This window comes from Trichogramma pretiosum, unplaced genomic scaffold (genome assembly GCF_000599845.2).
Source record: "Trichogramma pretiosum strain Unisexual culture from Peru unplaced genomic scaffold, Tpre_2.0 scaffold39, whole genome shotgun sequence".
Classification (NCBI taxonomy): Eukaryota; Metazoa; Arthropoda; class Insecta; order Hymenoptera; family Trichogrammatidae; genus Trichogramma; species Trichogramma pretiosum.
Window position 1 is genome coordinate 940,417 of NW_019640828.1, and position 26,565 is coordinate 966,981.

General features: G+C 42.3%; 2 protein-coding genes across 2 annotated transcripts; one reads left to right on the forward strand and one right to left on the reverse strand.

Annotated features, from left to right (window-relative positions):
* Positions 1 to 9,124: 9,124 nt before the first annotated feature.
* On the reverse strand, positions 9,125 to 10,861 carry LOC106659566 (zinc finger protein OZF-like). The gene is made up of 2 exons (XM_014382165.1): positions 10,626 to 10,861; positions 9,125 to 10,551 (listed from the first exon to the last, which is right to left on the reverse strand). Exons 1-2 carry the CDS (start codon positions 10,649 to 10,651, stop codon positions 9,276 to 9,278), a joined length of 1,302 nt encoding a protein of 433 aa, XP_014237651.1. The 5' UTR covers positions 10,652 to 10,861; the 3' UTR covers positions 9,125 to 9,275.
* Positions 10,862 to 18,862: 8,001 nt separating this feature from the next.
* On the forward strand, positions 18,863 to 20,361 carry LOC106659496 (zinc finger protein 710-like). The gene is made up of 4 exons (XM_014382071.2): positions 18,863 to 19,009; positions 19,085 to 19,193; positions 19,264 to 19,927; positions 20,252 to 20,361. The coding sequence occupies exons 1-4, from the start codon at positions 18,984 to 18,986 to the stop codon at positions 20,359 to 20,361; spliced, it is 909 nt and encodes a 302-aa protein (XP_014237557.1). The 5' UTR covers positions 18,863 to 18,983.
* The last annotated feature ends 6,204 nt before the right edge of the window (positions 20,362 to 26,565 follow it).

A 26,565-nucleotide genomic window follows, 5' to 3' on the forward strand; every position in this document is an offset into this window, starting at 1 on the left:
CTTTAACAAAAGATCCAGATCGTTTATAGGTGTATATTTATAAAGGCTAGTAGAAAACTTTTGCGGAGCGCAAGCGCATCGACGGAAGGAAATTCACGTTCGAGAGCAATATACATACGCACTCGTAGGTGCACACGGTTTGTTACACAATATATACGTGTATCGGTTCCGATACGGAAGGACGAATCATTCATGGTTATTTATTTTAAGGGTAGCGTTCAACGCGATACACTTACCGGTGCTGATATGTCAAAACATTTTATTACAACTTTGAGACTTACCGTCTATCATGATTTTCCAACGTTTTTTTTTCGAAATTCGAGTGACAGTAGGGGAAGACGCGACGTGGCTTTCGTACTGAAAATTGTCTGAACTTTACGAAAAATATAAAATTAGAAAACAAAAAGGTTTGAATTGAAACAAATGAATGAATTCAATTTTTTCAATTTATTTGAATGATACAAAAAATTGGAAAGATTAATGACATTGGATATTAAAAAAATTATACAAATGTATTATCACTATCATGAGTCCTGGATAGCAACTGCCAAGCAAATACTACTTAAATCTTCGTTCATTAGTTTGTCAATGATTATTTCACAGCAAAGAATCGGCAGTTGATATTTAGTCAGCTCCGAGAAAGAATCCACCGCCCAACGCCGGCAAAATCCTCTCGATATTTTCTCGCATAGACAACGAGCACAAGCCTCGATAACCGGTCCTTTATCAGGGAGCCTCCATACATTTTTCGAGTTCGCAAACCCGAAGTAGTCCTCGAGTGTAAGTAGTTTCGCCGCCTCTTTGGGTCGCAATTGAATCACATCGTACAGCGACAGACTCGAAGTTATCATCATTTCTTTTGCTTGGCCGGCAAACTCTTCGTTGACCCAATATTTTTCGAGATCCGTCGACTTTTCGAATATACTGTTTTTAGTGAAAAATTGCATAATTGTCAGGGCGTCGTTTCGATCCATTTGGTATCCTTCTTTCACGAGACGTTCGACGATGATCAGTAAGCAAGTCACCAGTTTTAATTTAAATTGAAACGAATTATCCATATATTTATATCTCTCGGTGAAGTGACTCTCGGTAGGAAAAACGAAGCTAGAAAAATCAGCACCATAATCCAAGAGAACATCGATGCAATCCGGCAAAAGATTCACAATAGCCAATTGCAGCGGAGTCCGACCCAACTTGTCCTTTGCATCGACTTGTACCAGTTGATTCAATTCGCCGTTGATCTTGAAGAACCTCTTCAACGAGTTATAGGCATCACCGAAAAGTGAACAATTTAAGAAACCCTGCAGAGGTGTGGATCCTTCATTATTGACCATATTCGGATCGGCGCCATTCCTCAGCAGAAATTTCATCATTTTTACATTTATGTTTTGCATGGCAAAGTGCAATGGTGTGTCACCATTACTGTCCCGAGCGTTGATCTGTAACGTTTGAGGTTTGTCGTTGTTGATCTCGAAACAAATTTCCGCCATGTCATCGATATTGAAGGGGTCCTTGCAAATAATGTGAAGAAGAGTCAAACCATCCTCGTTGGCCAAGTTCGGGTTGGCGCCACTTCTCAAAAGCAATCTTGCAACCTCTTTGTTCTTTCTCGAAGCAGCAAAGTGTAACGGCGAGTCACCTGTTTTTGGCACGATGCGGTTGGGATCCTGTCCGTAATCGAGAAATTTCTTCACGACGTCGACACAGTCGTACTTGCAGGCTACGTGAAAATGCGTTAATCCAGTTTCGTCGGTGTAATTCACATCGAATCTGTTGTACATCGTGAAAAGATTCAAGACCGTGGAGGCACTGTGAGACTTCTTATACGCGTGATGTATCAGTGTGGTGCGACGCAATAATGGCTCTCCGTATTCATCCACCTCGGGCTCGTCTTTGTAGCCGCTGTTGATCACAAAGTCGATAACGGGGTTGGATTCCTCGCCGAGGTAGTCTTCACTCTCTTTCAAAGACTGCGTGATAAGCCAATCGATAGCTTCGGGCCGAAAAATGTCTCGGAGGTTAGGAAATTGACCCTCGTAATCTCTGATAGAAGAATGAAGATGACGAAGAAATTCGTGACTCTTTTCTTCGATGCCTCGATTGATCAGATTTTCTTGAGCCATTGTGATACACAGTCGCACACAACACACACTTCGCTTATAACTGCAAATATTCAATTTTGCTTGCTACAGTAAATGCGATTTTACTTCGTCTTTCAGGCTGCGTCGCGTCGTACCGTGTAAGTCGTAACTGAGTAGTGAGTAATATATACTCGCTCGCACACATGCGCAGCGCAAACGACAACTAAACGGGACGGTCGTGCAAGAGAGGAACTGACAACGTTGCAAAGGCATGAACATCAAGCTAAGTGTATTATAATAGTCGGCGGCAGAAAAGAATGAGCAGACGAGTCACGCATGCGAGGCCGCGCACTATATGAAGAGGCGCGAATTTGCTTGAAAAATAAATTCAAAGAGGGTTCGAGGTATTTCGAGAGCTCGCTCGTATAGGCCATTCAAATCTACAGAAATGGATATGTAAAAATCTGTAATGGAATTCGATCTGGATATACATCACCGAAAATGCATTGATGTACCTGCTAAATTTTTGTAATAGGTTTTAACACTTAGCGGCCGCGATAATTCAACAATACCAAAAAATTTGAGAAAAACGTTAAAAAAATCATAATAGCTGAGAGTAGCAAAAAATCCCCACGTAGTGAATGAAATAAAAAAATTTCTTTGAAAACATCTACCTCTACCAATCAATTACTTTTTTTAACAATAATTTTGCAACATAAATTTTTTTCACTACAGAAAGATGAATCATCCATCATTATGCTATTGTAACAAAACAATTATTTTACAAATTTTAGGACTGTTTATTACCACTTTTTAAAGTCCCGAACTTGCTCCATTCAAACATTCTGAAATTCAAGTGATTTTGAGGAGGGGAGGAGCTTTTTTACTGACGATTAAAAAAATGTTTAAATCCAAACAAAAAAAATTATTCATTTTTTTCATATTTATTTTTTCGAATGGTTTACAAATTCAATGACAGCAGACATTAAAATATACCAGATATGTGTTCATCGCCATCACAAGTTTTGGCTGGCAACTGCCAAGAAAATATTATTTAAATCTTCATTCATAAGTTGCTTGATGATCATGTCACAGCAAAGAATCGGCAGTTGATACTGAGTCAGCTCCAAGAAAGAATCCACCGCCCAACGCCGGCAAAATCCTCTCGATATTTTCTCGCATAGACAACGAGCACAAGCCTCGATAACCGGACCTTCGTGGGGGAGATCCCTTGTATTTCCCGAGTTCGCCCAATCGAAGTAGTCCTCGTACGTGAGTAATTTCGCCGCCTCTTCGGGTCTTAATCGAGTCAAGTCGTACAGCGACAGACTTTTCAATACATCTTCAGTTTCTGTCGCTTCTTCCGCGTCGTCATCATCTCTTCCATTCACCATTATTTTTTTCGCCTTTTGCGCAAACTCCTCGTCATCAAGCCAATCGTAATTAAGGTCCGTTGATTTCTCGAACAATTCGTGATTACCGAATGATGTCAAGATCACCAAGGCATCGTTTCGGGACAGTTCGTATCCTCTTTTTTCCAGACGCTCGACGCAGGCCAGCAGGCCAGACACTAGACTCAATTTAAACTCGATCACTTCATTTACATCCCAATATACTTCGAATGATGTGGGAAAAACGAAATTAGACAAATCTGCACCACGATCCAAAAGTACATCGATAACAGCCGGCTTGAAACTCGCCACGGCCCATTGAAGCGGTGTCTGACCCATCTTGTCCCGGGCGTCGACCTCCACCCGCTGTTTTCTCTCGTCGCAGATCCTGAAGAATTGTGTCGCCAAGCCGTCATTGCAAAGTTTCTCTTCGGCTTGCTTGCAAATGACATGCAGTGGAGTCGATCCTTCGGCATTGGTCGCATTCGGATCGGCGCCTCTTCTCAGCAGTGATTCGGCAACCTTCTTATTACTGTAATCCAGAGCTATGAGTAACGGTGTGTTGCCCAACTTGTCTCGGGCGTCCACCTGGATCGGCTGATTGACTTCGTCGCTGATCTCAAATATCACATCCGCTAAGTCATTGTTTCTCATCACGCTTGTAACGTGCAGAGGAGTCTTTCCTCTACTATTCGCCAAATTCAGATTGGCGCCGTTTCTCATCAACAATTTCATCACCTCCTTGTTTTTATTGATTATGGCCAAATGTAGCGGCGAGTTACCCGTTTCTGGCACGAGGCAATTGGGATCCTGTCCGAGCTCGAGGAATTTTTCGACCACGTCTGTACAGCCTAACGTGCAGGCTGCATGGAAATGCGTGAATCCATTCTCGTCGGTGTAGTTCACATCTAACTTGTCGTATATTCTAAAAAGATCAGGGACGATTCGTCTTCTATAATATTTCTTTATCGCATAATGTATTGGCGTGGTGCGACGTAACAGAGGCTTGCCATCTTCATTCAAGTCAGGCTCGTCTTTGTAGCCGGTATTGATTACAAAGTCGATGATAAGGTTTGGTTCATTATAGTGGTCAACAGAATCCATCAGAAGCCATTCGATTGCTTCGGGCCGAAAAATGTCTCGGAGGTTAGGTAGTTGGCCCTGGTAACCTCTAATGAAGAGATTCAGTTTACGAAGAAATTCGTGATTCTTTTCTTCGATCTTCCAATTGATTTTTTCATCGCGTCTGTTCGTACAGTTTTGGTTGTCTTGAGCCATTGTTTCACACACTCACGCACAAACACAATCGAATATAAACTAATTTCCACTATTTTCACGAAAGTCACTTGCTACAGTCGATACGATTTTTCTTTGTTTACTTAGTGGCGTCGTAGCGTGTACTGACCATAGAGATAAATTGGGGGTAAAAATTCGCGCCGAGCTATAAGAAATAAGACTAACTTGAACTACGTGTGTGTCGTTGTTCGATCGAGTTACCCGCACGAACAGGAATTGTGCGAACGACTCGAGGCAAGTGAGCGAAAAAGACAGAGATAATGCGCAAAGCCACGGGACTTATGATACCACTTCAGCTTTGGCGGGCCAATCACAGCGGCAAAAAGACTCTGACCCTGTGGAGTCATGCATCCTTACGATTTATTTGTGAGTTTATTCCTCTGGCTAACGCGACTAGAAACAGTTGGATTGTGTTTTTTTTCAACAATAATTTTCCAACGTATAAGTTGCGTTATTTATTGTAAAGAAAATGGTAGATGCAAAACATTTGGTTGATTTCTCTTTTTTTCTTTTTTTAAATGAAAAAACATGTTTTTGTTGGTGTGCCCCTACTTTTTCGGGCTTGCTATAAATTTAATTACAATTTTTAACAACGACTATTATACCTTTTCGAGATCTAAATTTGAGATTTTTCTGAAATTTATAAAACAAAAGTCCTATAACTAAATCTTGAGAGAAAGTGCATAAAAGCAATATGCTAATAATTGTCGAAACCATTCAGATAAATAAATAAAAGTATAAACAAGTAAAAAAATTCAATTTTTTATTACAATTTATTCATTTAAACGATATACAAAATATGCCACATTAATTAATAAAAGATCAGATATAAAAAAAACAGCAAGTACTTGATGACTAAGACGAGCTTTCGCCCGCAGCCGCCAAGCAAATATTACTTAAATCTTCATTCATAAGTTGCTCGATGATCATATCGCAGCAAAGAATCGGCAGTTGATATTTAGTCAGCTCCAAGAGAGGATCCAACGCCCATCGCCGGAAAAATCCTCTCGATACTCTCTCGCATAGACACCGAGCACAAGCCTCGATAGCCGGTCCTTCTTCGGAGAGATCTCCCAATCGATACGAATTAGTGAAATAGTCCTTATAGGTAAGAAGTTTTGCTGCCTTTTCAGGTCGTAACTGAATCAAATCGAGGAGCGACAGACTTGGCTTGATCACTTTTTTTTTCGCCTCTGCCGCGAACTCCTCGTCGTCGTCATCACTTTCATTTACTATTATATTTTCCGCCTCTTCCACAAAATCCTCGTCATCAAGCCAATCGTAATTAAGGTCCGTCGACTTCATGAACAATCCGTGCTCGGCAAAAAATTTCATGATCATCAAGGCGTCTTTTCGGGCCAGCTCGTATCCTCTTTTTTCCAGGCGCTCGACTACCAACAGAGCTCCAGATGCTAGACTCAATTTGAGTTCGAAATCATTACTTTGACCCCACTCCGTCAATCCGAATGATGTGGGAAAAACGAAGGAAGACAGATCAGCACCATTATCCAAAAGTATATTAATCACATCTGGCAAAAAATTTGCCACAGCCAATTGAAGCGGTGTCCGGCCCAAATTGTCTTGAGCATCGACTTGTACCATCCGATTGACTTCTTTGTTGGTCTTGAAGAATATCTCCAACGATTTACGATCATCGCAACAACCCCTGCAAGTACTGTGCAGAGGTGTCGATCCTTCCCCATTGACTATGTTCGGATCAGCGTCATTCCTCAGCAGCAATTCGATCATTTTTACACGATTGTTTTGCATGGCCAAATGCAATGGAGTGTTACCCAAGTTGTCTCGGGCATCGATCTGTAGCTTCAGAGGTTTGTCGTTGCTGATCTCGAAAAAAATCTTCGCCATGTCCTCGGCCATGAAGGGATCCTTGCAAATGATGTGTAGAGGAGTCAAACCCTCCTTATTGGCCAAATTCGGATTGGCGCCGTTTCTCAAAAGCAATTCAGCCACTTCTTTGTGTAGGTAGTTCACAGCCAAGTGTAGCGGCGACTCACCTGTTTTTGGCTCAAGACAATTGGGGTCCACTCCGTGATCGAGAAATTTTGCGACGATTTCATCACAGCCATACTCACAGGCTATGTGAAAATGTGTCGATCCATCTTCGTCGGTGTAATTCACGTCGAATTTATCGAATATTTTAAAAAGATCACGGATTAAGTGTTTTTTGCCTAATCTTGTTATACCCCTAGACACATAATGTATTGGCGTAGTACGACACAACGATAGCTTTCCGTTTTCATCGACTTTTGGTTCGTCTTTGTATCCTGCGTTGATCATAAAGTTGATAGCTGCTGTTGATTCGATCAAGTCTTTATCGGAATTGACAGATTCGTTAAGAAGCCATTCGATTGCTTCGGGCCGAAAAATGTCTCGGAGGTTAGGAAATTGGCCCTCGTAACTTTCGATAAAATAATAAAGATGACCAAGAAATTCGTGATTCTTCTCGTCGATCTTTCCATCGTCTGTTTCATTTAATTCGTTCAAATTCAAACAGTTTTGGTTCTCTTCAACCATTATTTTATGCACTCACTAAAGATTGTTCACTGCTATTTTCACAAAAAAATCACTGTCTGCAGTCGATGCGATCTTTCCGTGTTAACGATGCGACGTCGTAACTTGTACTGACCATACGCATACATTTACAACATGTTCTTAGCGTAAACAAGGCGGGCGAAGCCGAGTCTTACAAAGCAACGCAGTCGAGCTGTGAATTTGAATTGTTGGACGTTGGATCGAGTAACCTGCACGAACACGCGGAGCAGCGCGAGTGAGAGAGACAGAGCTATACACGAACACAACGTTATGACTCAGCTAACCGCGAAACAGCGAGCCGTTGGCACTGCATACAGGAGCGTAGAAGAAGCAGCGCAAAAAAAAAGTCGTAAAAACACTGGACGAGGCATCGAAATTTTCATTTATAATTTATACATTTTTCTCAGCCATGATATTTCTTTCGATTCGTTAAACCTTCTTTACGCCCCTCTCACTTTAATAAATATTATACTATCGCGTCGCGGCGTAAACTCGCCTAAGCGTATCAAAATCACGACATCGCATACCCAAAAGGGCTCGACGCGTGTGCGAATTTACCTGTCGTCTGCGCGTCTCGCTCCGTTGCATTGTCGCTCACCGGTCCGTAGCTAAGCTCTGGCTTTTAATTAGTATTATGCTCGTATTCCTCTAAGGCTGTACATTACGCACGCTCTGCTCTCGTGCGTTATTTTCATTACAAATATATACGCAGCAGGTCTTGTTTCTTAGTGCGTGTGTGGATGGATATCCTTGACATGTCTCTCTCTCTCTCTTTTTTTCATATGTATATCTATAAACGTGACACGTACGTATACACGTCTCTCAAGGGAGTCAAAAAAAAATCTCGCGAGAATGAGGCCTCATCGATGCGCGTATTGGCAAGAATACATGTTCGCTTCGTGTATAATATCTGTAAGAAAAGGATAACAAAACGATCGATTTTTATACCTCCCCGAGTGATGCGAAATATATGTATTGAATAGTAGCAGCAGCAAAAAAGGGGTAGGTACAAAAGGCGCGAGTAGTCGTGTCGCAGTTGTAGTGTAATAAAGCAAAAGTATCTGCGCGACACACACATACACATGCACGCATACACACATTGTTACACTCGTACAGTTGTAATGAAATGCGCGCGCGGATTTCGTCGATTATTATCGTTGCTGCGCCACGATCAAGTTGTGTAATACACGCAATATATATCGTATGATATGTGTAGGATATAGGATGCCGAGGGAAGGTATAGTTTTCCATATAGTTTCTTTTCTTTTTCTGTCGTTGCGTCGACTCGTAACGTTTAGGCCGCGTTCGAATTGTTTACGAGCTCGGCGCTGTGTATGAAGATACATCGCGCACATAAAGTAAAAACGCAACGAGCGATATAACACGTTGGTGCCGAGGGTTGAACTTACAACGGCTTGTGTAATTTATAATATATAATAATACGATGTAGATGACGATAATTGTCGTGTAATGTTGCGTTAATTGTAGGCACGGAATAATTTAACATGTTGAAAACGATTGAGAATTTCTATTTATGATATTTCATCGATCGAGCCTTTCCGAGCCGTCGTTATTCATTATATTTATTTCTTTATCGAGTAAGGGAGATTAATGTGAAAAAACAGTACTTAAACTTTGATTAAAATTTGAAAAAAAATTAATGATTTTTAGATTATATGAATGTTAGAAGCTGAACATGAAATTGAAAGAAAAGATTCAAAACAAAAACTCGTTTATATTTTAGTTGCTGTGTTGGGATAGGTCAGTAAAGGATCTTACAATCACGACAAAATAAACGACAGTATGAAAGTATTATATTGTTACTTAGAAAAATAAAGGTTATCAATGTGTTATCAAAGCATACGAATAAAGCGACTACAAAAATCTTACAACAAAAAGAAAAACTAATAATTAATCTCCTATGGACAATCTTAACAAAAAAAAAACAACAACATCACATCGAAATGATACTGTAGTGCTCCACGTGTATGTGCGCTATCAAGCTATCCTTGCGATCGTACGCGACGTGACAGATGTCGCACTCGAACACCTCCTCTCTTGCACGTTGCTGCTGCTTTGGCTTCTGCTGCTGCTGCTGCTGCTCCAGCTCCAGCTCCAACTCGTCGCTGTGTTCCGCTACCACGTGCTGCTTGCGCAGATTCCTGTAGACGAACGACTCGCCGCAGTGCCTGCACTCGAACGAACGCCTGCGCTCGTGCACCGCCGCCACGTGCGATTTTAGGTTATCCTTGCGCCCGTACGACCTGAAGCAGATCTCGCACTGGTAGGGCTTGCTGTGCTCGTGCACCGCCTCCACGTGCTGCCTGAGTTTGCAGCGGTAGCCGAACGACTGGCCGCAGATCGCGCACGAGTACGGCCGGCTGCGATTGTGCACCGTCTTCACGTGATTCTTGAGATTGGGCTGATAGCTGAATGACTTGGCGCAGATCTCGCACTCGAACGACTCGCGATGCACGTGCACGGCGTTGGCGTGACGCTTGAGATGGATCTTCTGGCCGAACGACTTGCCGCATATCTCGCACTCGAAGGGCTTGGCGCGCTGGTGCACCGTCGCGACGTGCAGCTTCAGCTTGTACTTGTAGCCGAAGGACTTGCCGCAGGTGGCGCACTGGAAGGGCTTGGCGCGATTGTGCACGGCGTTGACGTGCTTGGCGAGGTCGCCCTTGGTGCCGAACCACTTGTGGCAGATGTCGCACTCGGACGACTTGCAGCGATAGTGCACCGTGTTGAGGTGCGTGTTGAGATTGCTCTTGCGGCCGAACGACTTGTGACAGACGGCGCACTCGAAGGGCTTGGTGCGCATGTGCACGGCCTGCACGTGCGACGTGAGATGCGACTTCTGCGTGAACGACTTGCGACATATCTCGCACTCGAACGAGTCCTTACGATCGTGCACCGAATTCATGTGGGTCTTGAGATGATGCTTCTGCTTGAACGGCTTCTCGCAGATCTCGCAGACGTGCGGCTTCTCGAGATCGACGACGACGACGCTGCGAGTTCTGATGACGGGATGCCGCTGGCCGAAGAACTCGCGACAGACCTCGCACTCGTCGCTCTTGTCGGGATCGTCGTGGGCCCCAGCGTCGATGTGCGATTTGAGGTTAAGCGCGAGGTCCTTGCACTTACCGACTGCAGAAGGGTCCATCGAGTTGGAGGTGTCGTCGTCGTCCGCGTAGTCCGGCAGGATGTAGACCGGCTTCTCCTTCGACCTGAAGAATAATCCCAAGTTATGGGATTAGAGAGAGAGAACCCTTTTGAAAACATACAAAGTGCGATATAATACCTTGCCGCTGTCTCTCGACTCGCCATCGCTACACGCGCGTTCGATCGTACGTTATCACTGTGCGAATTTTCGAACGCGATGTAGTACGCACGCTATGAGAATATGATACATTCGAGGTTATACGGGCGCCTCGATCCCACTGATTTCGCGTAAACACACTCTATTACACGCGGGCAGACATTTATGGGGCTCCTCGCGCGATCGAACACTTCGAGAGGCGATTACCGCCGCGTGACTGTGATAGCTTCTTTGCGGTGATACTGTATTTTTCCCCCTTCCACCGACGACGACGACGACGACGACGACCACTACTTGCTGTGGACGTGTGCGGCGGCGGTCAGTCGCGTGTCTATTTGTTGTGTATAAATGTGCGTGATGAAAGTGACATTCGTATACAGGCGCAGAATTGGGTTGTATACGCGGGTTTCTGTGAATCGACGCCGACGTGCGTACATAATGGTACAATTACTTATGTGATTTTAGGAATCAAATGAAGTTTCATTAGTCATTGGAGTGATGTCGATAATCCAACAAAACGTATGACTTGTGTAAAGTACGTTTGTGAAGTTTTAAAATCAATGAACGCTTTGAGGCTTGACAATGAGAACAATTGTTGTTCATTGTATTTCTTTATCACAGTGAATAGATAATAGACTTCGCAAAAATTCTCATCTCAGCCGCTGAGTGTCTGTTCCGAAGTATACTACAAACATAAAAGTCTAAATTTGATGGAATTCGAACAGGAACTTTAATTACCGAACATTTTCCTGCAATGTCAACTGATATTCTTTCCAACCGATTGATATTTTTTAGGCGTATATAGAAATATAAAAAAAAAGGCTGACGACTTTTTGCACTAAAAAGTCTTACTTTTTTTCCTTTTCATTTTATATACAAAAATATGAATGTGAAAATTTTTAGAAGAAAGATTGGCCATATTGTATTAATAGCAGTTTTTTCATTCGTGTATACTTTAATGCGTAAGTTTTATATTCTCGTAATTCTACTATTAAAATGATAAGTGCACAGCAAAGGCCAATATCTCTTAATGCTCGCTGACTGACCGTTCTTTTTCCTTTGTTTTTCATTATTAATACACAAACTTACTTTCCCTAAAGACAGACCCCAATGATTTGAATAAGCTTCGCAGCATACATCTTGCTCTCGAATTCGTGCAAAAACAGCCCAGTACATAATACGCATTACTGTACGGGTCTCCTCGTCGCTCGAGCACGCGCAAACCCTTATTAATTTACTCGCAAACACCTTTACGCGTTGTGTGTAAGCTCGAGCTGCTACTGCTGCTGCTGCTGCCACACTACACGAGCCGTGTACAGTATATACGAGTGACGAGGCGCACGGCCAGGCGCAAAGCTTCAGCGCGTCTATATACTGTATGTATGGTGTATGTATGTACGAGGAGGGCGGCTATACATAAAAAACAGAGAGAGAGAGAGAGAATTCAAATTTCGAGCAAGTGGCCGACGGAGCTTGTAAAACTGCCACCTCTCCCACTCTCTCTCTCTCTCTCTCTTCGTTTATAGCGCAAAAGCTGAGTTAACCCTTCTATAGATATATTTATAATGTCATTCGTAACGAGCGAGGCGGAAGTTTTAGAGCGTTCGAGGCCTCGGACCATGTGCGCGATTCAACGCCGCGTGCCAATTAGCTCGCTGAATCGAGAATCTCTTGAAAAAAATAACTAGTTTCGTACTCTTACGCGAGTATGTATACAACATTAAAAGAAAAAAGAATTGCACGTAGTTTTTTCGTGTTTAAAGGATTAAGAGTAGAGGAGTCTTTGAGGGTGGAAAAAGACGCATCGATCGATAATGGTGATTTTTCGAAGACGACGAAAAAAAGTTTTAACTGAACTAATTTGATCTAAAATAACGCATTCATCTATAGATATTATTACGAATGACGTGAAAAACTTTTTGAGTGGGCCGTGGAGGCGACAATGGACGACGGCGTACAATATAGCTTAAGAATCTTCGCCAAGTTAGAATTTCAAACTGGTTCAGATATTGTACGGAAAATGTATAAACAGAATAATCGTTAACTTAATTGTAAACAATACAATCATGAAACGATTTCGACGTATTTCATCGAAAACTGATCATGATTATAGTAAAAACAAATTAGTTTCAATGTTGTCGGACCGAATCAGCCATCATGCTAGGAAGATAAATTTTATTCATTCAATTTTCGTGGCACCAAATAGGAAGATCCGTCATTTAATTTCGGCACCAAAATGGATAAAAGTGAGAAGAAATTCCCAAGTCATGACTCAAGTGACAACGACATTGTTGTTTCAGACGATAAACAATACGTTTGTGATATTTGTCAGGAGGCATTTACACTGGAATCAAGCATGATAGCACACCGCGACACAATTCACAATGAAGAGAAGAATTATGGATGCGACAAATGTGAGAAAAAATTTGAATTCCGAAGTCATCTGAGTAGACACCAAATATCAGAACACAAAAGCCGTAAATATTTTGCAGGCGACATGTGCGAGAGAAAATTTGTGCAAAAATCAAGTTTGACTACACACCAGAAATTGGTACACAAAGATCGCGAAAATTTCACGTGCAACAAATGCGAGAAGAAATTTGAAAATAAATTAACTTTACTCAAGCACAACAAAATATTCCACGAAGTTTTCAAAGATTACTTATGTGAAAAGTGTGCGAAGAGATTTGGAAATAAACGGACTTTGCTTTTGCACATAAAATCGGTTCACGAAGATCGCGAAGATTTTGTATACCTCAAGCGCGAAAAAGTATTCGGAGAAAAATCGGAATTAATTAGACATCAAAGTGCAGTCAATGCAAGTCGAAAAGATTTTGGATGTGACAAGTGTGAAAAGGTTTTTAAAAAAAGGGGGTATTTATTTGTTCACCAAAGGACAGTCCACGAAGGTCAGAGAGACTTCGAATGTGATAAGTGTGAGAAGAAATATGGATCCAAATCATGTTTACTCGAACACCAGAAGATAATCCATGAAGGTCAAAAAGATTACGGATGCGACAGGTGCGAAAAGAAATTTGTGAGAATATCGCATTTGCTCAACCACCAAAAAACAATTCACGAGGGTCGCAGAGATTACTCTTGCGACAAGTGCGAGAAAAAATTCGGACAAAAACAGCAATTGCTCATACATCATAAAATAATTCATGAAGGTCGCAAAGATTATGCATGCGAAAATTGCGGAAAAAAATTCGGGGTTAAAAAGCAGTTGCTGCTTCACCAAAGGACAATACACGAAGGTCCGAAAGATTTCGCATGCGATAAATGCGAGAAAAAATTTGGACAAAAATCGGATTTGCTTGTGCACCAAAGGACAGACCATGAAGGTCATAAATATTTCGTATGCGACAAGTGTGAACAGAAATTCACACAAAAACACAGTTTGCTCACCCACCAAAGGACAATGCACGAAGGTTGGAAAGATTTCGCATGCAGCATGTGCGAAAAAAAATTTGGACATAAATGTCATTTACTCACCCACCAAAAGACAGTCCATGAAGGTCGAAGAGATTTCTCATGCGATAAGTGTGGGCAGAAATTTGGAGAAAAATCAAATCTTATAAAGCACCAAAAAATGGTTCATGAAGGTGGCAGAGATTACTCATGTGACAAGTGCGAGAAGAAATTCGGACAAAAATCACATTTGCTCAACCATCAAAAGATAGTCCACGAGGGTCGTAGAGATTTTGCTTGTAACAGGTGCGAGAAGAAATTTACGGATAAAAGGAGTTTGACCGTACACATAAAGGATCATCCATGAAGGTTGTAAAGATTACGCCTGCGACAGGTGCGAGATGAAATTTAAATATAAGTCGAAATTGCTAAGATATCAAAAATCAACCCATGAAGGTCGCAAATATCACACATGCGGCAAGTGCGAGAAAAAATTTGGATTAAAATCCAATATGATCAAACACCAAACGAAAATGCGTAGTCTTTGCAACGAAGGTCGCAAAGATTACGCATGCCACTATTGCGGGAGGACATTTGGAGTAAAATCAACTTTGTTAAAACACCAAAGGACGATCCACGGAGATCGGAAAGATTATGTATGCGACAAGTGTAAAAAGAAATTTGGTCATCGATCTACTTTGATCGTACACCGAAAAACAGTTTGTTAGGATAACTCACGGAATAAATGTGAAAATGAACACGCGAAGTTAAATTTATAAAATTCATATAAACTACTCATTGGACAACTCTCTAGGTTAGTAAAGAGAACGTAAGTGACGTAAGGATCGTTTATAAAAATGTAAAAGCTTCGAATCTCTTAGAAAACTTATCTAATTGACTTTCGGAATATTTTGTATCAAGTTCAATAAAGTTTCGTTCGAACTAATTTCTTTTAGATAATTAGACTTCGTGTCAACGTGATTTCGTTTTACCCGAACCTCCTGCTATCAACTATCATTACACCTTCTGTCACTGTCGTTGGTGTTTTATTTTTTAACCAGATGACTGCTTATTTTCTGACACGATCGGCATTTGCACAAAGATTCATATTACGATCTTGGTGATCAAAAAATGTCAACCAATCATGAAGCGAGTCGCGCGAATAACAATCAAGCGAATATTACAACGATTTCACATGATTTTTTAAAGAAATCATATTTATATTTTTGATCTGCGTCAAGATCAATTTTGTCTCGATAATGCGATGAGGTAATGAATAAACAATTTGAAACATACAACTTCAAACTTTCATTTTTATAATTTATTTATTATTGGGTTAATCGGTCAATTTGACCGTGGCGTAGCCGCCAAGCAAATATTGTACAAATCTTTGTTACTCAAATGGTACATTATAAATTCGCACATCTCAATCGGCAGGCGATAATGTATCAGCTCCAGGAAGGGCTGCTGCGCCCACAACTCGAAAAATCCTCTCGACGCTCTCTCGCACAGATCCGCTTCGCAAACCTCTTGAAAGCCGCCGCGACGGTGCTCCTGCGAATCCATCTGCGAGCACGCGAAGTCGTAATAATCCCGGCACGTCATCAGTCTCTTCGCGTCTTGGGGTCGCGTCTGAATCAGGTCCTGTAGCGACAGACCCTCTTTCACCTTCGTCTTCGTCAGTGCCTCTCCCGTGTACATCGAATCGCGATACCAAAGTGTGCCGTCTGGATTGCTCGGCTTCCGGAACAATTCATACTTGGCGAAGAATTTCATGATCATCAAGGCGTCGCTGCGGTCGAGCTCGTATCCTCTTTTCTCCAGACGCTCGACGCAGTCCAGCAGGCCGGAGGTCAGTTTCAATTTGAAATTGAGCAGGAATGTTTCCACCCCCCGTTCGCCGTGCGCCTCGACTATGTGACTCTCCGAGGGGAAAACGAAGCCGGACGGGTCGGCGCCACGTTCCAGCAGCAAATCGACCGCAGTCGGCCTGGCGCTCGCCACCGCCCATCGCAGCGGCGTCTGTCCCTCCTCGTTGGACGAGTTCGGATCGGCGCCTCGTGTCAGCAGCAGCTCGATCGTATCATCGAGGCCGCACTTCGCGGCCAAGTGCAGCGGTGTGTTACCTTCGTTGTCACGGGCATCGACCTGCACCGGACGACTCACTGCGTCACTGATGTCCAAAAACGTCTTCAGCAGGCCTGCTTCGGTCCATGTGTCGATCATATGCAGAGGTGTCTCTCCTTTCTCGTTGGCCAAGTTCGGATCGGCGCCATTTCTCAGCAGTGTTTCGATCGCCTTCTTGCTGTTGTGCCTCAGAGCCAAGTTTAACGGTGTGTTACCCTTGCTGTCCCGAGCGTTGATCTCTACCGGTTGACGTCTGTCCCTGCATATCTCAAAGAACTTATCTGTCAAACCGTAGTAGGTGTCTATCTTACTGATCAAGTGCAGAGGTGTCGTTCCGTCCTTATTGGCCAAATTCGGGCTAGCGCCATTTCTCAAAAGCAATTTTACTACCTCCTCGTGAGTGACCCTCAGAGCCAAGTGTAGCGGCGAATCCCCCGTCTTTTCCACAACGAGATTGAGATCAACTTGGCCGAGCTCGAGAAATTTCTTCACGACGTCGACACAGTTGTACTTGCAGGCCATGTGGAAATGCGTGTATCCATCTTCGTCGGTGTAATTCAAATCGAATCTGTTGTACATCGTGAAAAGATTCAAGATCGTGGATGCACTGTGATGCTTCTTATGCGCGTGATGTATCAGTGTGGTGCGACGCAAAATTGGCTTGCCGTCTTCGTCGAGATCGGGCTCGTCTCTGTAGCCGGAGTCGATCGCAAAATTCGCGAGCAGTAGCGGATCCCGCTGGTTAGATCTTTTAACGGACTCCGCGAGAAGCCACTCGATCTCTTCCTTTCGAAAGATGTCCAAGAGATTCGGAAGTTGGCCCCGCCAATTCTTAATCAAGCCATATACTTTGGTCAGAAATTTGTATCGCCCCTCGGCTCTCAAAGTTTCCAATAACATAAGACTATGTTGATCGCATTGGGCCATGGTTTTACGCTCTTGAAACTTGATGAAAAAAAAAAAATTAAACTCACTCACTGCTGTTCACGCTACGGCTGCTCAAAGTGTACTGACTGTATACGCGCATCGCACGATCTACGTGCAGAGAGAAAGAAAGAGAAAGTATAGAAAAAGTGTGAGCGATGCAGAGATACTTGACTGGGCATAACGATTAGAAAGCGACCAACGATGCACAGGCATGACTCATGTGACACGAACCTACGAATTCGGGCATATGTCTAGAAAAAAAAGTAAAAAGTAAATTTCATATATGTATAATGCATTATAGAGAATCTAACCACCAGAAGTGAAACTTCAGAGTCTTTTCTTTCTACAATTTGAAATTTTCATCAACTTTTCTCGATTTCGAATTTTTGTTTTTTTGAATTACATTGTGACTAGCTTGAACATTGATGTTTTTTCCTTTGACTTGCTTTGACTTTTTTGGATTTAATTACTCAACTTTTTTACTTTTTAATATTTATTTTGACTTTTTTGGATTTACTTACTATTGACAATTACATTGTGACTTGTTTGAAGTTTCACTTCTGATCGCTGTCCATAGACAGCTAACTTAATATTTTTAATTTACTCAAATTTTGAACTTTAATTTTGATTTTTTTCAAATTTTACAGTTTCTTTAAATTTCGAATTGAATTACTTGAATTAAACACAGACAGCTAGTTAATAATTTCGATTGACTTTCTTAAATTTTTAGATTTTCTTTAAATCTTAAATTGAGTTGATTGAATTTAATTAAAAGAAGTTTCACTTTTAATGGCTGTCCATAGACAGCCTAATAATATTTTTTTGATTTACTGTCAAATTTTTATTTAATAGTTCGTGCCGAAGTTTTTAATTGTCGTTATATTTTTCATAATTACAATAAAATAAATATTTACAAAAAATCAAGTTTCTTATATCAAAGGAGATTTTGTTCAAAGTTTTTTTTTCAATTTAAACATATTTTTGATCGATTTATCATTGAGTACAATTTTTTACTCAATAAAAATTATAAATTTAATTTTGTTCAAACAGTAATATATAAATTTGTTTGCTCGAGTCTTCTGGCCAGTCAGAAATTTCTAAGCGAGAAAATGCTTTATCACTTATTTCTATTAAATTGAATTTTTTTATTATTTTACCACCTTTTTTTATCAAAGTCTCTTTCTTTATAATATTTATATAATGGCCTTCGATCATCGATCGACTTTCATGAAATATTGCACTTTTTAAATTATATGTTTTATTATCAATCTTGATAGATGAATTAGGCATTCCGGTTACTTGAAAATCATTATTTTTAACGGTGGGTTGTGCTGCGATGAATTTCTAAATATTTGAAATTTTTTTAATCTATCGTCGATTCACAAGTACTTGATTGTTAAGAAATCCAACGAAAATAGAATGTGTCCATTGTAAAACAATGAATCGTTCGTCGATTTCAACACAAATTTAGAAAAGTAGCTCATGCAAATTATGTTTTGTTCATGTGTCGAAGCATCTTTAAATGATTCACCTGATACTAAGTCAATGCACCTGGAAAGATAAAGTTTACATTACAATTTTGGGGTAGTTTGAATGACCCGTGACTCTTGAGTGCTTTTCATGTCTATCGCAGCACATAATTGCGTATGGCAAATTGATGGTGGAAGGGGAAGCATCGGCGAAGAGCTACCACAAACGCGAATGCACGATTACTAAGTGAGTTCAGTCGCGAGCGAGCTGCTACATTCCCGCAGTAAGCAAGTGTTTACAAATAATATCCGTGAAAGAGTATCGTTCTCAACCTAAATTAACCTCAATTATTTGATCGACGTGTATCGCGGAAAATTCCCAGCGATTACGAGTTTAATTAAACCGATGGAAAGCCGAGAGGACACAGTAAGGTATTTTTTAATTTTTGTTCTTGCCATGATATTTTTTCAAACGGTCGTTTTATCGAACTCGATTATAATCTTCAGGGTGAAGGAAGAGTCAAGCGATACAGATGTAGGCGACGATAATATTTTGGATTCGGTGGAGTCTTCCAATGTCGATAATTTTCAAACATTCACATTTTATGAATCATCGGTGAGTTTAATTATTCGAATGATATAATCTTTTTCCATTATCGAAAACTATGACATAATTTTTATTTTAGGCGAATCACGCGAATGAGGTTATGGTATTGCGGAAAAAGTTAGATAAAAAAATATCAGTCGATTTTGAGTGCAAAAATGTTAAACTTGAACTGAAGACTCCATCCAACTGCAAAACTGAAGATGAAAGTCATCAACCTATTGTAAAAGTAGAAAACGGAAATCAGACAGATGACGTGAATGAAAAGATATTCATTGATTTTGAGTTCGAGTATATGAAACCTGCGCTGAAGTCTCTATTAGCAACTAACTTCAAAACTGAGGATCAAAGTTATAGACCTATTGCGAAAATAGAAAATCATCTTGAGAGCAGAAACTTGGATAAAAAAAATCCAATGATTATAGTAAAAAAAGAAAAATCACAATTGAATCTTGACGAATCAGAAGAGGTAAAAATTTTCGAATATAATAATTTGTGTCGAAAAGCTCAGAAAGTAGAAGAAAATCTAAAAACACATATCAATAAGACACAGAACATAAGACAACATGAATGTTACGTTTGTCACAAATCATTCAGCCGCAAGCATAACCTTAAAGTGCACATAAACGCAGTACATATTCGTAACAAACCTTTTGCATGTGATATTTGTCACAAGTCATTCGGATACAAGGGTGACCTCAATAAACACATAAATACAGTACACGATAAGAGCAACCGCTTTGAATGTGAGATTTGTCAAAAATCATTTGGATACAAGAGTGTACTCGATAGACACATAAATGCATTACATAATCGTAGCATATCGTTTGAATGTGAGATTTGTCACAAATCATTTGGACTAAAAAGTGATCTCAATCGCCACATGAATGCTGTAGTACATAGTAAAGAAAAAGCCTTCGAGTGTGAAATTTGTCACAAATCATATGGAGAAAAGGGTACCCTCAAACGACACATAAATGCAGTACATGAACATAGCAAACCCTTCGAATGTGAAATTTGCCACAAATCATTTGGATACAAGAATGTACTCAAAAATCACATAAATTCAGTACACGATCGAAACGCACTCTTTGAGTGTAATGTTTGTCACAAATCATTTGGACGCAAAGATGCCCTCAAGGCTCACATAAAGAAAATACATAATAGGAGCAAACCTTAGGATCCCGAGACTCTTCCTAGACTTCTGGGTGCGATGAAGACTGGTGAATATACATGATTACGCCTTGTAATTTATAAAAAATCTTTCACCTAAATATCCTTTAATTTTGTTGAAAATAATAAAATATTTCAAACTTTTATTCATTTTGTGTTGATTGTGAAATCCTCATTCTGACGTTTTGTGCGCGAACTAAAGTATTAACAGGTCTTCCAATTATTCCATTTATCAGTAAAGTTTTCTCCCAGATAATCACTTCCTATTCATAAGACAGTAGAAAATCCTTGCATCGAAACTAGAATCATCGGTGTTAGTGGACTTCAAATAAAATCCTGAAAAAATTCACGCGTATTCAATGATTAATAAAAGAACTTTATTGATCATTGCATTTTTTTACCGAGTACTCCATTTCTAGACAAAAATAACAAGGATTAAAAATACGATGCTTGTAGTGCAATTTTTAATAAATATTTATTTTTACCATATACCAAAATCGCGTGCTAAACACACTTATTGTGAACTAATTCAATTGGATGCTTTTTTTTCGACTATTTTATGACGAATTCGACCTTTTTTTTAAGATTAAATTTATCATTGTTTTGAATTATGATTATTCGTAAATAAAATAGAAGTTAAATAAAAACACCAGCGAATCAATGAATTCGATCGTTCGTTTATTAATTTCGAGCGTAAAACACATTGTTAAACAAAGGAAAATTGATAGATCTGTCGTAAGCGATACTGGCAAAATATAAAGTTACTACATACGTTCATTATATATGTATAAAATAACCGTAACAATATGTGATATCATTACGAATGTAAAATCACCGCTTCTGCTTCATCCTTCGACTTTAGACTCGATACTCGGTCCTACACGATTGCGACCGTATCCCTATCTACCATCTAATTATCGGCCGATTAAAGCCCGACTCGTCGCGGTAATTGGCCTCGTACCTGCTCGTAGATCGCGAACAGAGCCCAGGAGCTGCAGTAGGCGGAGTCGCGCGCGGGCCAAGCGATGCAGCGCCGTGCATCGAAGCAACAGTGGCGCGCCGTTTTCGTGGAGTCTGGTCGCGTCCCTGTAGCCGCTCCTCACCGCGAAATGGACGAAAGGAGTGCGACGGCGAAAGTACTCGTTGTCCTCGTAGTCCCACAAGAGGATCCGATCGATCTCCGCGTCTTCAAAGATATCTCGCAGATCGGGCAGTTGGCCCGTCCAATTCTCCACGAGACGATACAGTTGCTCGAGAAATTCGCGTAATTCCCCGCTCCGTTACGAAAATCGACCCGCCCTCTCGATCTTCTCAATTCGTCCAAACACGCGCGCTCGTCGTCTTCGGCCATCGTTGGAGATGTCGTTGTAATTTTTTTTTTGTCACGCGGACCACTTGCCGTGGTCTATGGTCTACGCTTGGTTCACGCTTCGATCGATCGTAACGTGTACCGACTTACACGCTATACGTGTGTGCGAGAAATAGACGACGCTGATACGTAAACAAAATCACATATGTTAGAAGAAAGATAAACGAAGACAGAGAAAAATAGGAATAAAAATGATGCGGTCAAATTTATTTTCGCAAAAGTCGAAAGACCGATCGGCAACTTGCAATAATGGTACAAATTAAAAGCGTATATATAAAGCAAACAAAGAAAATATACTTAAACATAATCCTTTACCTAATCCCTTACCTTAACCTACTATTTGTCAAGAACTTGTGCAGGAATATCTCTGTCCAATATATTTGAGAAATCAATAATTTTTTCTCCGCTCTGTGTTCCATATCGTCAAGGGATATCTCATTTTTTGTCCTGCATCACCTATTACGATACATGGCTTACTTTTATCTTCGATGCGTAGGTAGATAGATCGATAAAAAAAAAGAATATTCAAAACTGCGTTTATCTTTAAATTTATTCATAAAATACACCGGCTCGACGTGAAAAATTCGCAAAAGTCACTTGATACAAAAAATTCGATCATCGCGAGCTACTTCTCGAGTCCCGCGTCCTTACGGTAAATATTCCACAATACGGGGCAGCTCTTCGCCTCGAGGTCCACGCAGGTCCGATCCGTCGGCACTTGATACTTTCTTTTCTCCATGAATGGCGGCAGCACGCACGGCCAGAACAGGCGCCTCAGTCGCTCCTCGTGGCGCCGATACTCCTCGCTCTCGGCGAGCTCCCGCGAATCGTCGTTGCCCTCGTTCTTGAACAGGCCGTACTGGGCGAGGCACTCCATCAGCTTCAGCACTTCGCAGTCCTTCGGCTTGTAGCCCCGTTTCTCGAGGCTGTCGCAGATGTTGGCGGCGCACGCTGCGATCTCCAGCCTCGCCTCCACCGAGGAGCCGCCGCCGCTGTAATCCTCGGGGCGCAGCATCTCGTCGTAGAAGAAGATGGCGCGCGGCGGAAAGCGGAATTTGGCGAGGTCGGCGCCGCGCTGCAGCAGCAGCTCCACGGTCTCGGGCAGCAGTCTCCCGACGGCCCACTGCAGCGGCGTCAGGCCGTGGCGGTCTCGGACGTCTACCTCGAGCCGCTGCTTGGCCTCGTCGCACGTCTCGAAGAACAGCGCGGCCAGGCTCTCGCCGATCAACGAGCGGGCCCCGTTGCCGTCCACCTGGCAGATGACGTGCAGAGGCGTCCGGCCCATGGAGTCGCGCGCGTTCGGATTCGCCCCTTGTTTCACGTACCGATCGACGGAGTACATGTCGTGCGACTCGATGGCCGCGTGCAGCGCCCCCACCATCCGTCTATCGTGTGCTTTTTGGATCTTAAGAAATATATCCTCCTTCTGGTCGTCGTTGTCGATGATGTTGTTGTTGACCAAATGCGGATCGTCGATTCGACCCAGCTCGACGCACATCTCGTAAAACATCCGTGCGAAGTCGCGATCGCCCAGGCCGACGATCATACGCAGCGGCGTCAGGTCCGCGGCGTTGCGCGCAAACGGATCGGCGCCCTTGGCCAGCATCAGCTTGGCCGCCCTCTTGTTGCCCCAGCGCAGTGCCACGTGCAGCGCCGTGTCACCCTGGGCGTCCCGGGCGTCGGGATACAGCTGCTTCCGCACTGTCTCGCAGACCTGGAAGAATTCCCGCAATCGAGCGTCGCCCTCGTCGTCGTCCACCTGGCAGAGTACGTGCAGCGCGCTCAGTCCCTGGCGGTTGGGCTTCGTCGGCTCGGCGCCGTTTCGAAGCAGCAGATTCACCGCCTCGTGGTTGCGGTGCAGCGCGGCCAAGTGGAGCGGAGTGTCGCCGGTCTTGCGGACCTGCACGTTCGGATCGGATCGCTCCAGGTCGAGGAACCGCGCCACCAAGGGCACGAGCTCGGCCGACATGCAGGCCGCGTGCAGATGCGTCAGGCCGGTCTCCTCGTCGGTGTAATCGTAGTCGCCGCGGTAGATGCGGAACAGTTTGGCGATCAGGGCCAGGTCGGGGCGCTTCTGGCTGGCCGCGACGTGTACGGCGGTGGTGCGCCTCGGCGACGGGAACACCCAATTCGCGCGCTCGTCGCTGTCGGGCTCGTCCTTGTACTCGGCCTGGATCGCGAAGTCGACGAAGGCGGCTTTTTTGCTCTCGCAACGCACGTCCTCCATGAGAAGCCAGTTGATCTCTTTCGACTTGAACATCTTGCCGAGATCCGGAATTTCGCCGTTCCAATTCTCGATCAAGGGATAGAGTTCGCGCAGGAATTCGCGCCTGTCCTCCTGCTTCTCCAAGTCCAAATTCGAATCCCTCAAACGTGTTAACTTTTCCATCTTTGAAGAGATATTTTCGATCGTTTTCACGAAAATCACTCGCTGTGCCGACTCTCTGTGGGTCTCTCTGTATATAGGCTGCTTATATACGACTCGGCGTCGGAACGTACACTGACCACCGTACGTATATAAATAGGTATACGATTCGTAGGTAGCCGCCGAGAAAGGGGGAAAATCGACGGGAAGGGGAAGCTGGATCGTTCTTACGACTTACTCGATAATTAGCAAGTTTTTGAAAAAACCCAAGTGTTTTTCGTACTTCTATGGCTGAAATTCACAATTTGTAGGATAGAATTCGAGAGCTCGATCGGCGAGTGTCGCGTGAAAATGCGGTTACGATAGGACGATTTCGGGTACGCGTAGGGTTTCATAGAGAATCTCTTAATTTTTGAAAACACGCTTGATATTACAAAATCCTATATTTTCTGTAGGCCAAATCGTGAATAAAAGTAGGGTTTGGAGTGTAGAATCCAATGTGTATATTATGTTTATATTTGTACACAAAATTAATTCTTATAGTGCGTGTTATTTCTCATGTCTTATTATTACTTACGTGTCTTATGGTAGAACAAAACTTATAAAAATGACTAGATATTAACTCATCTAAAATGATTCAAATTATTACAGGACTCCGCGAAGACGTTGTCGCAAAGATGCGCATGAGTACAACTGATCATTAATGAAATGATCGTAATCGAACGATCGAATGTTTCGTTATGATGCAAGTTTGTAACTATATGCACTGGTACAATACGCGAAATCAAAACTGGATTTGTTTGGCAACTATTACAGGTCAAAACTCATGATAAACTTATTTTTAGTATTTTTTATTTGTCATTAAATGTTGCATATTTTTTCATATAATTTAATAAATAAATTTCTTAAAGAAAACGAATTCAACCATTTGTTTCAACTTGAGAAAACGTTTGTTTCCTCGATTTAATTTCAGTTTATTTTCTAAATGTTTCGAAGGTTATTTTCGATTCCACGCAGGCGTTGAAACTTAGCAAATCTTTCAGTTTCAAATTTGACCGAGCATCGTTGATTTTATCATGTATTTTGTTTTCTGTTGGTCAGAAGTAAGGTGCAACCGAGCCCGAATCATAGTCATCCGCTCGCTTGACGCGTCTGCTATGCTGCGTCGCTCGCCAATATATATTATATAGCTTTGCAACGTTCAAGGTTCAAGCGTGTAAACATCGTCGCGCTGCTACAGTGCGTGTCCGCACAAGTTACTGAGAGATATAATACTGAGCACAGCGGTCCAACGGCTCTGCCGCACTTCTTAGATAGCTTCGCGCCAATTTCTACACTCTGTAGAACGACGCGTAATACGAAGTCAATCCACTCCTGCAGTACACGTTACGACGTCGCAGCATTAACAAAGAAACATCGTTACGACTTTGGCAAGTGACTTTTTTGAAAATAGTGAAAAATAGTTTATATTTATAGCGATTGTGTATTGTGTAAGTGTGCATACAATAATGGCTCGAGGAAACCAAAACTGTATCGACGAATTGAAGAGCATGCACCAAGAACTCACGAAAGAAATCGAAGAGAAGAGACGCGAATTTCTTCGTAAACTCATTCCCATGATCAGAAATTGGCAGGGCCCACTTCCTAACCTCCGGGACATTCTTCGGCCCGAAGAGATCGATTGGCTTCTCGCGGAGTCTCTGAAAGTCACCTTCGACAACGACGACAGAGGAATCGCGCCACAAACTCTCATCGACTTCGTGATCAGGACCGGCTACAAAGACGAGCCCGTCCTTGGCGAAGACGGCAAGCCATCGGCGCGTCGCGACTCACCGATACACGAGGCGGCTGAGCGCTATTGTCGCGACGTTAGTATTCCTACGCGTTTCAAGTCTTTTTTAATAGCACCTGTGCTGGTCAAAAAGCTGTTTAAAATATACGACAGGTTTGATGTGAATTACACCAATAAGTATGAATTTTCACACTTTCACGCGGCTTGTAAGTGCGAGTGTTACGACGAGGTCGTGAAATTTATCAAGCTTGGCCAGGATCTAAATTGTTGCATCGCTCTAATGGTTCTCACAGAAGGTTCGCCGCTGTTCTTGGCTTTGGAGTACGACGAGAAGATGTTTAAATTGCTGCTGAGATATGGTGCTGATCCATGCTTTAGCTACACATACAAACAGTACGAAGGATTGCCACTTCTGCATTATGTGTGCACGTCGGACAACTTGGAGTACTTGTACAGTCGATTTTTCAAGTTTGCCGATGATATTCAGATGAAGGTGCAGATCGATGCAGAGGACAGGAACGGCCGGACTCCGCTGCAATGGGCCGTGGTGGGTATCGCGCCGAATGTGATTGATAAACTCTTGGATCGTGGTGCCGATTTGTCCAAGTTCGTTTTTCCCACTGAGGATCACATCGCCGAGTGTTTTAAAAGTAGAGGTTATGGAGATGATTATAAATTGATACCT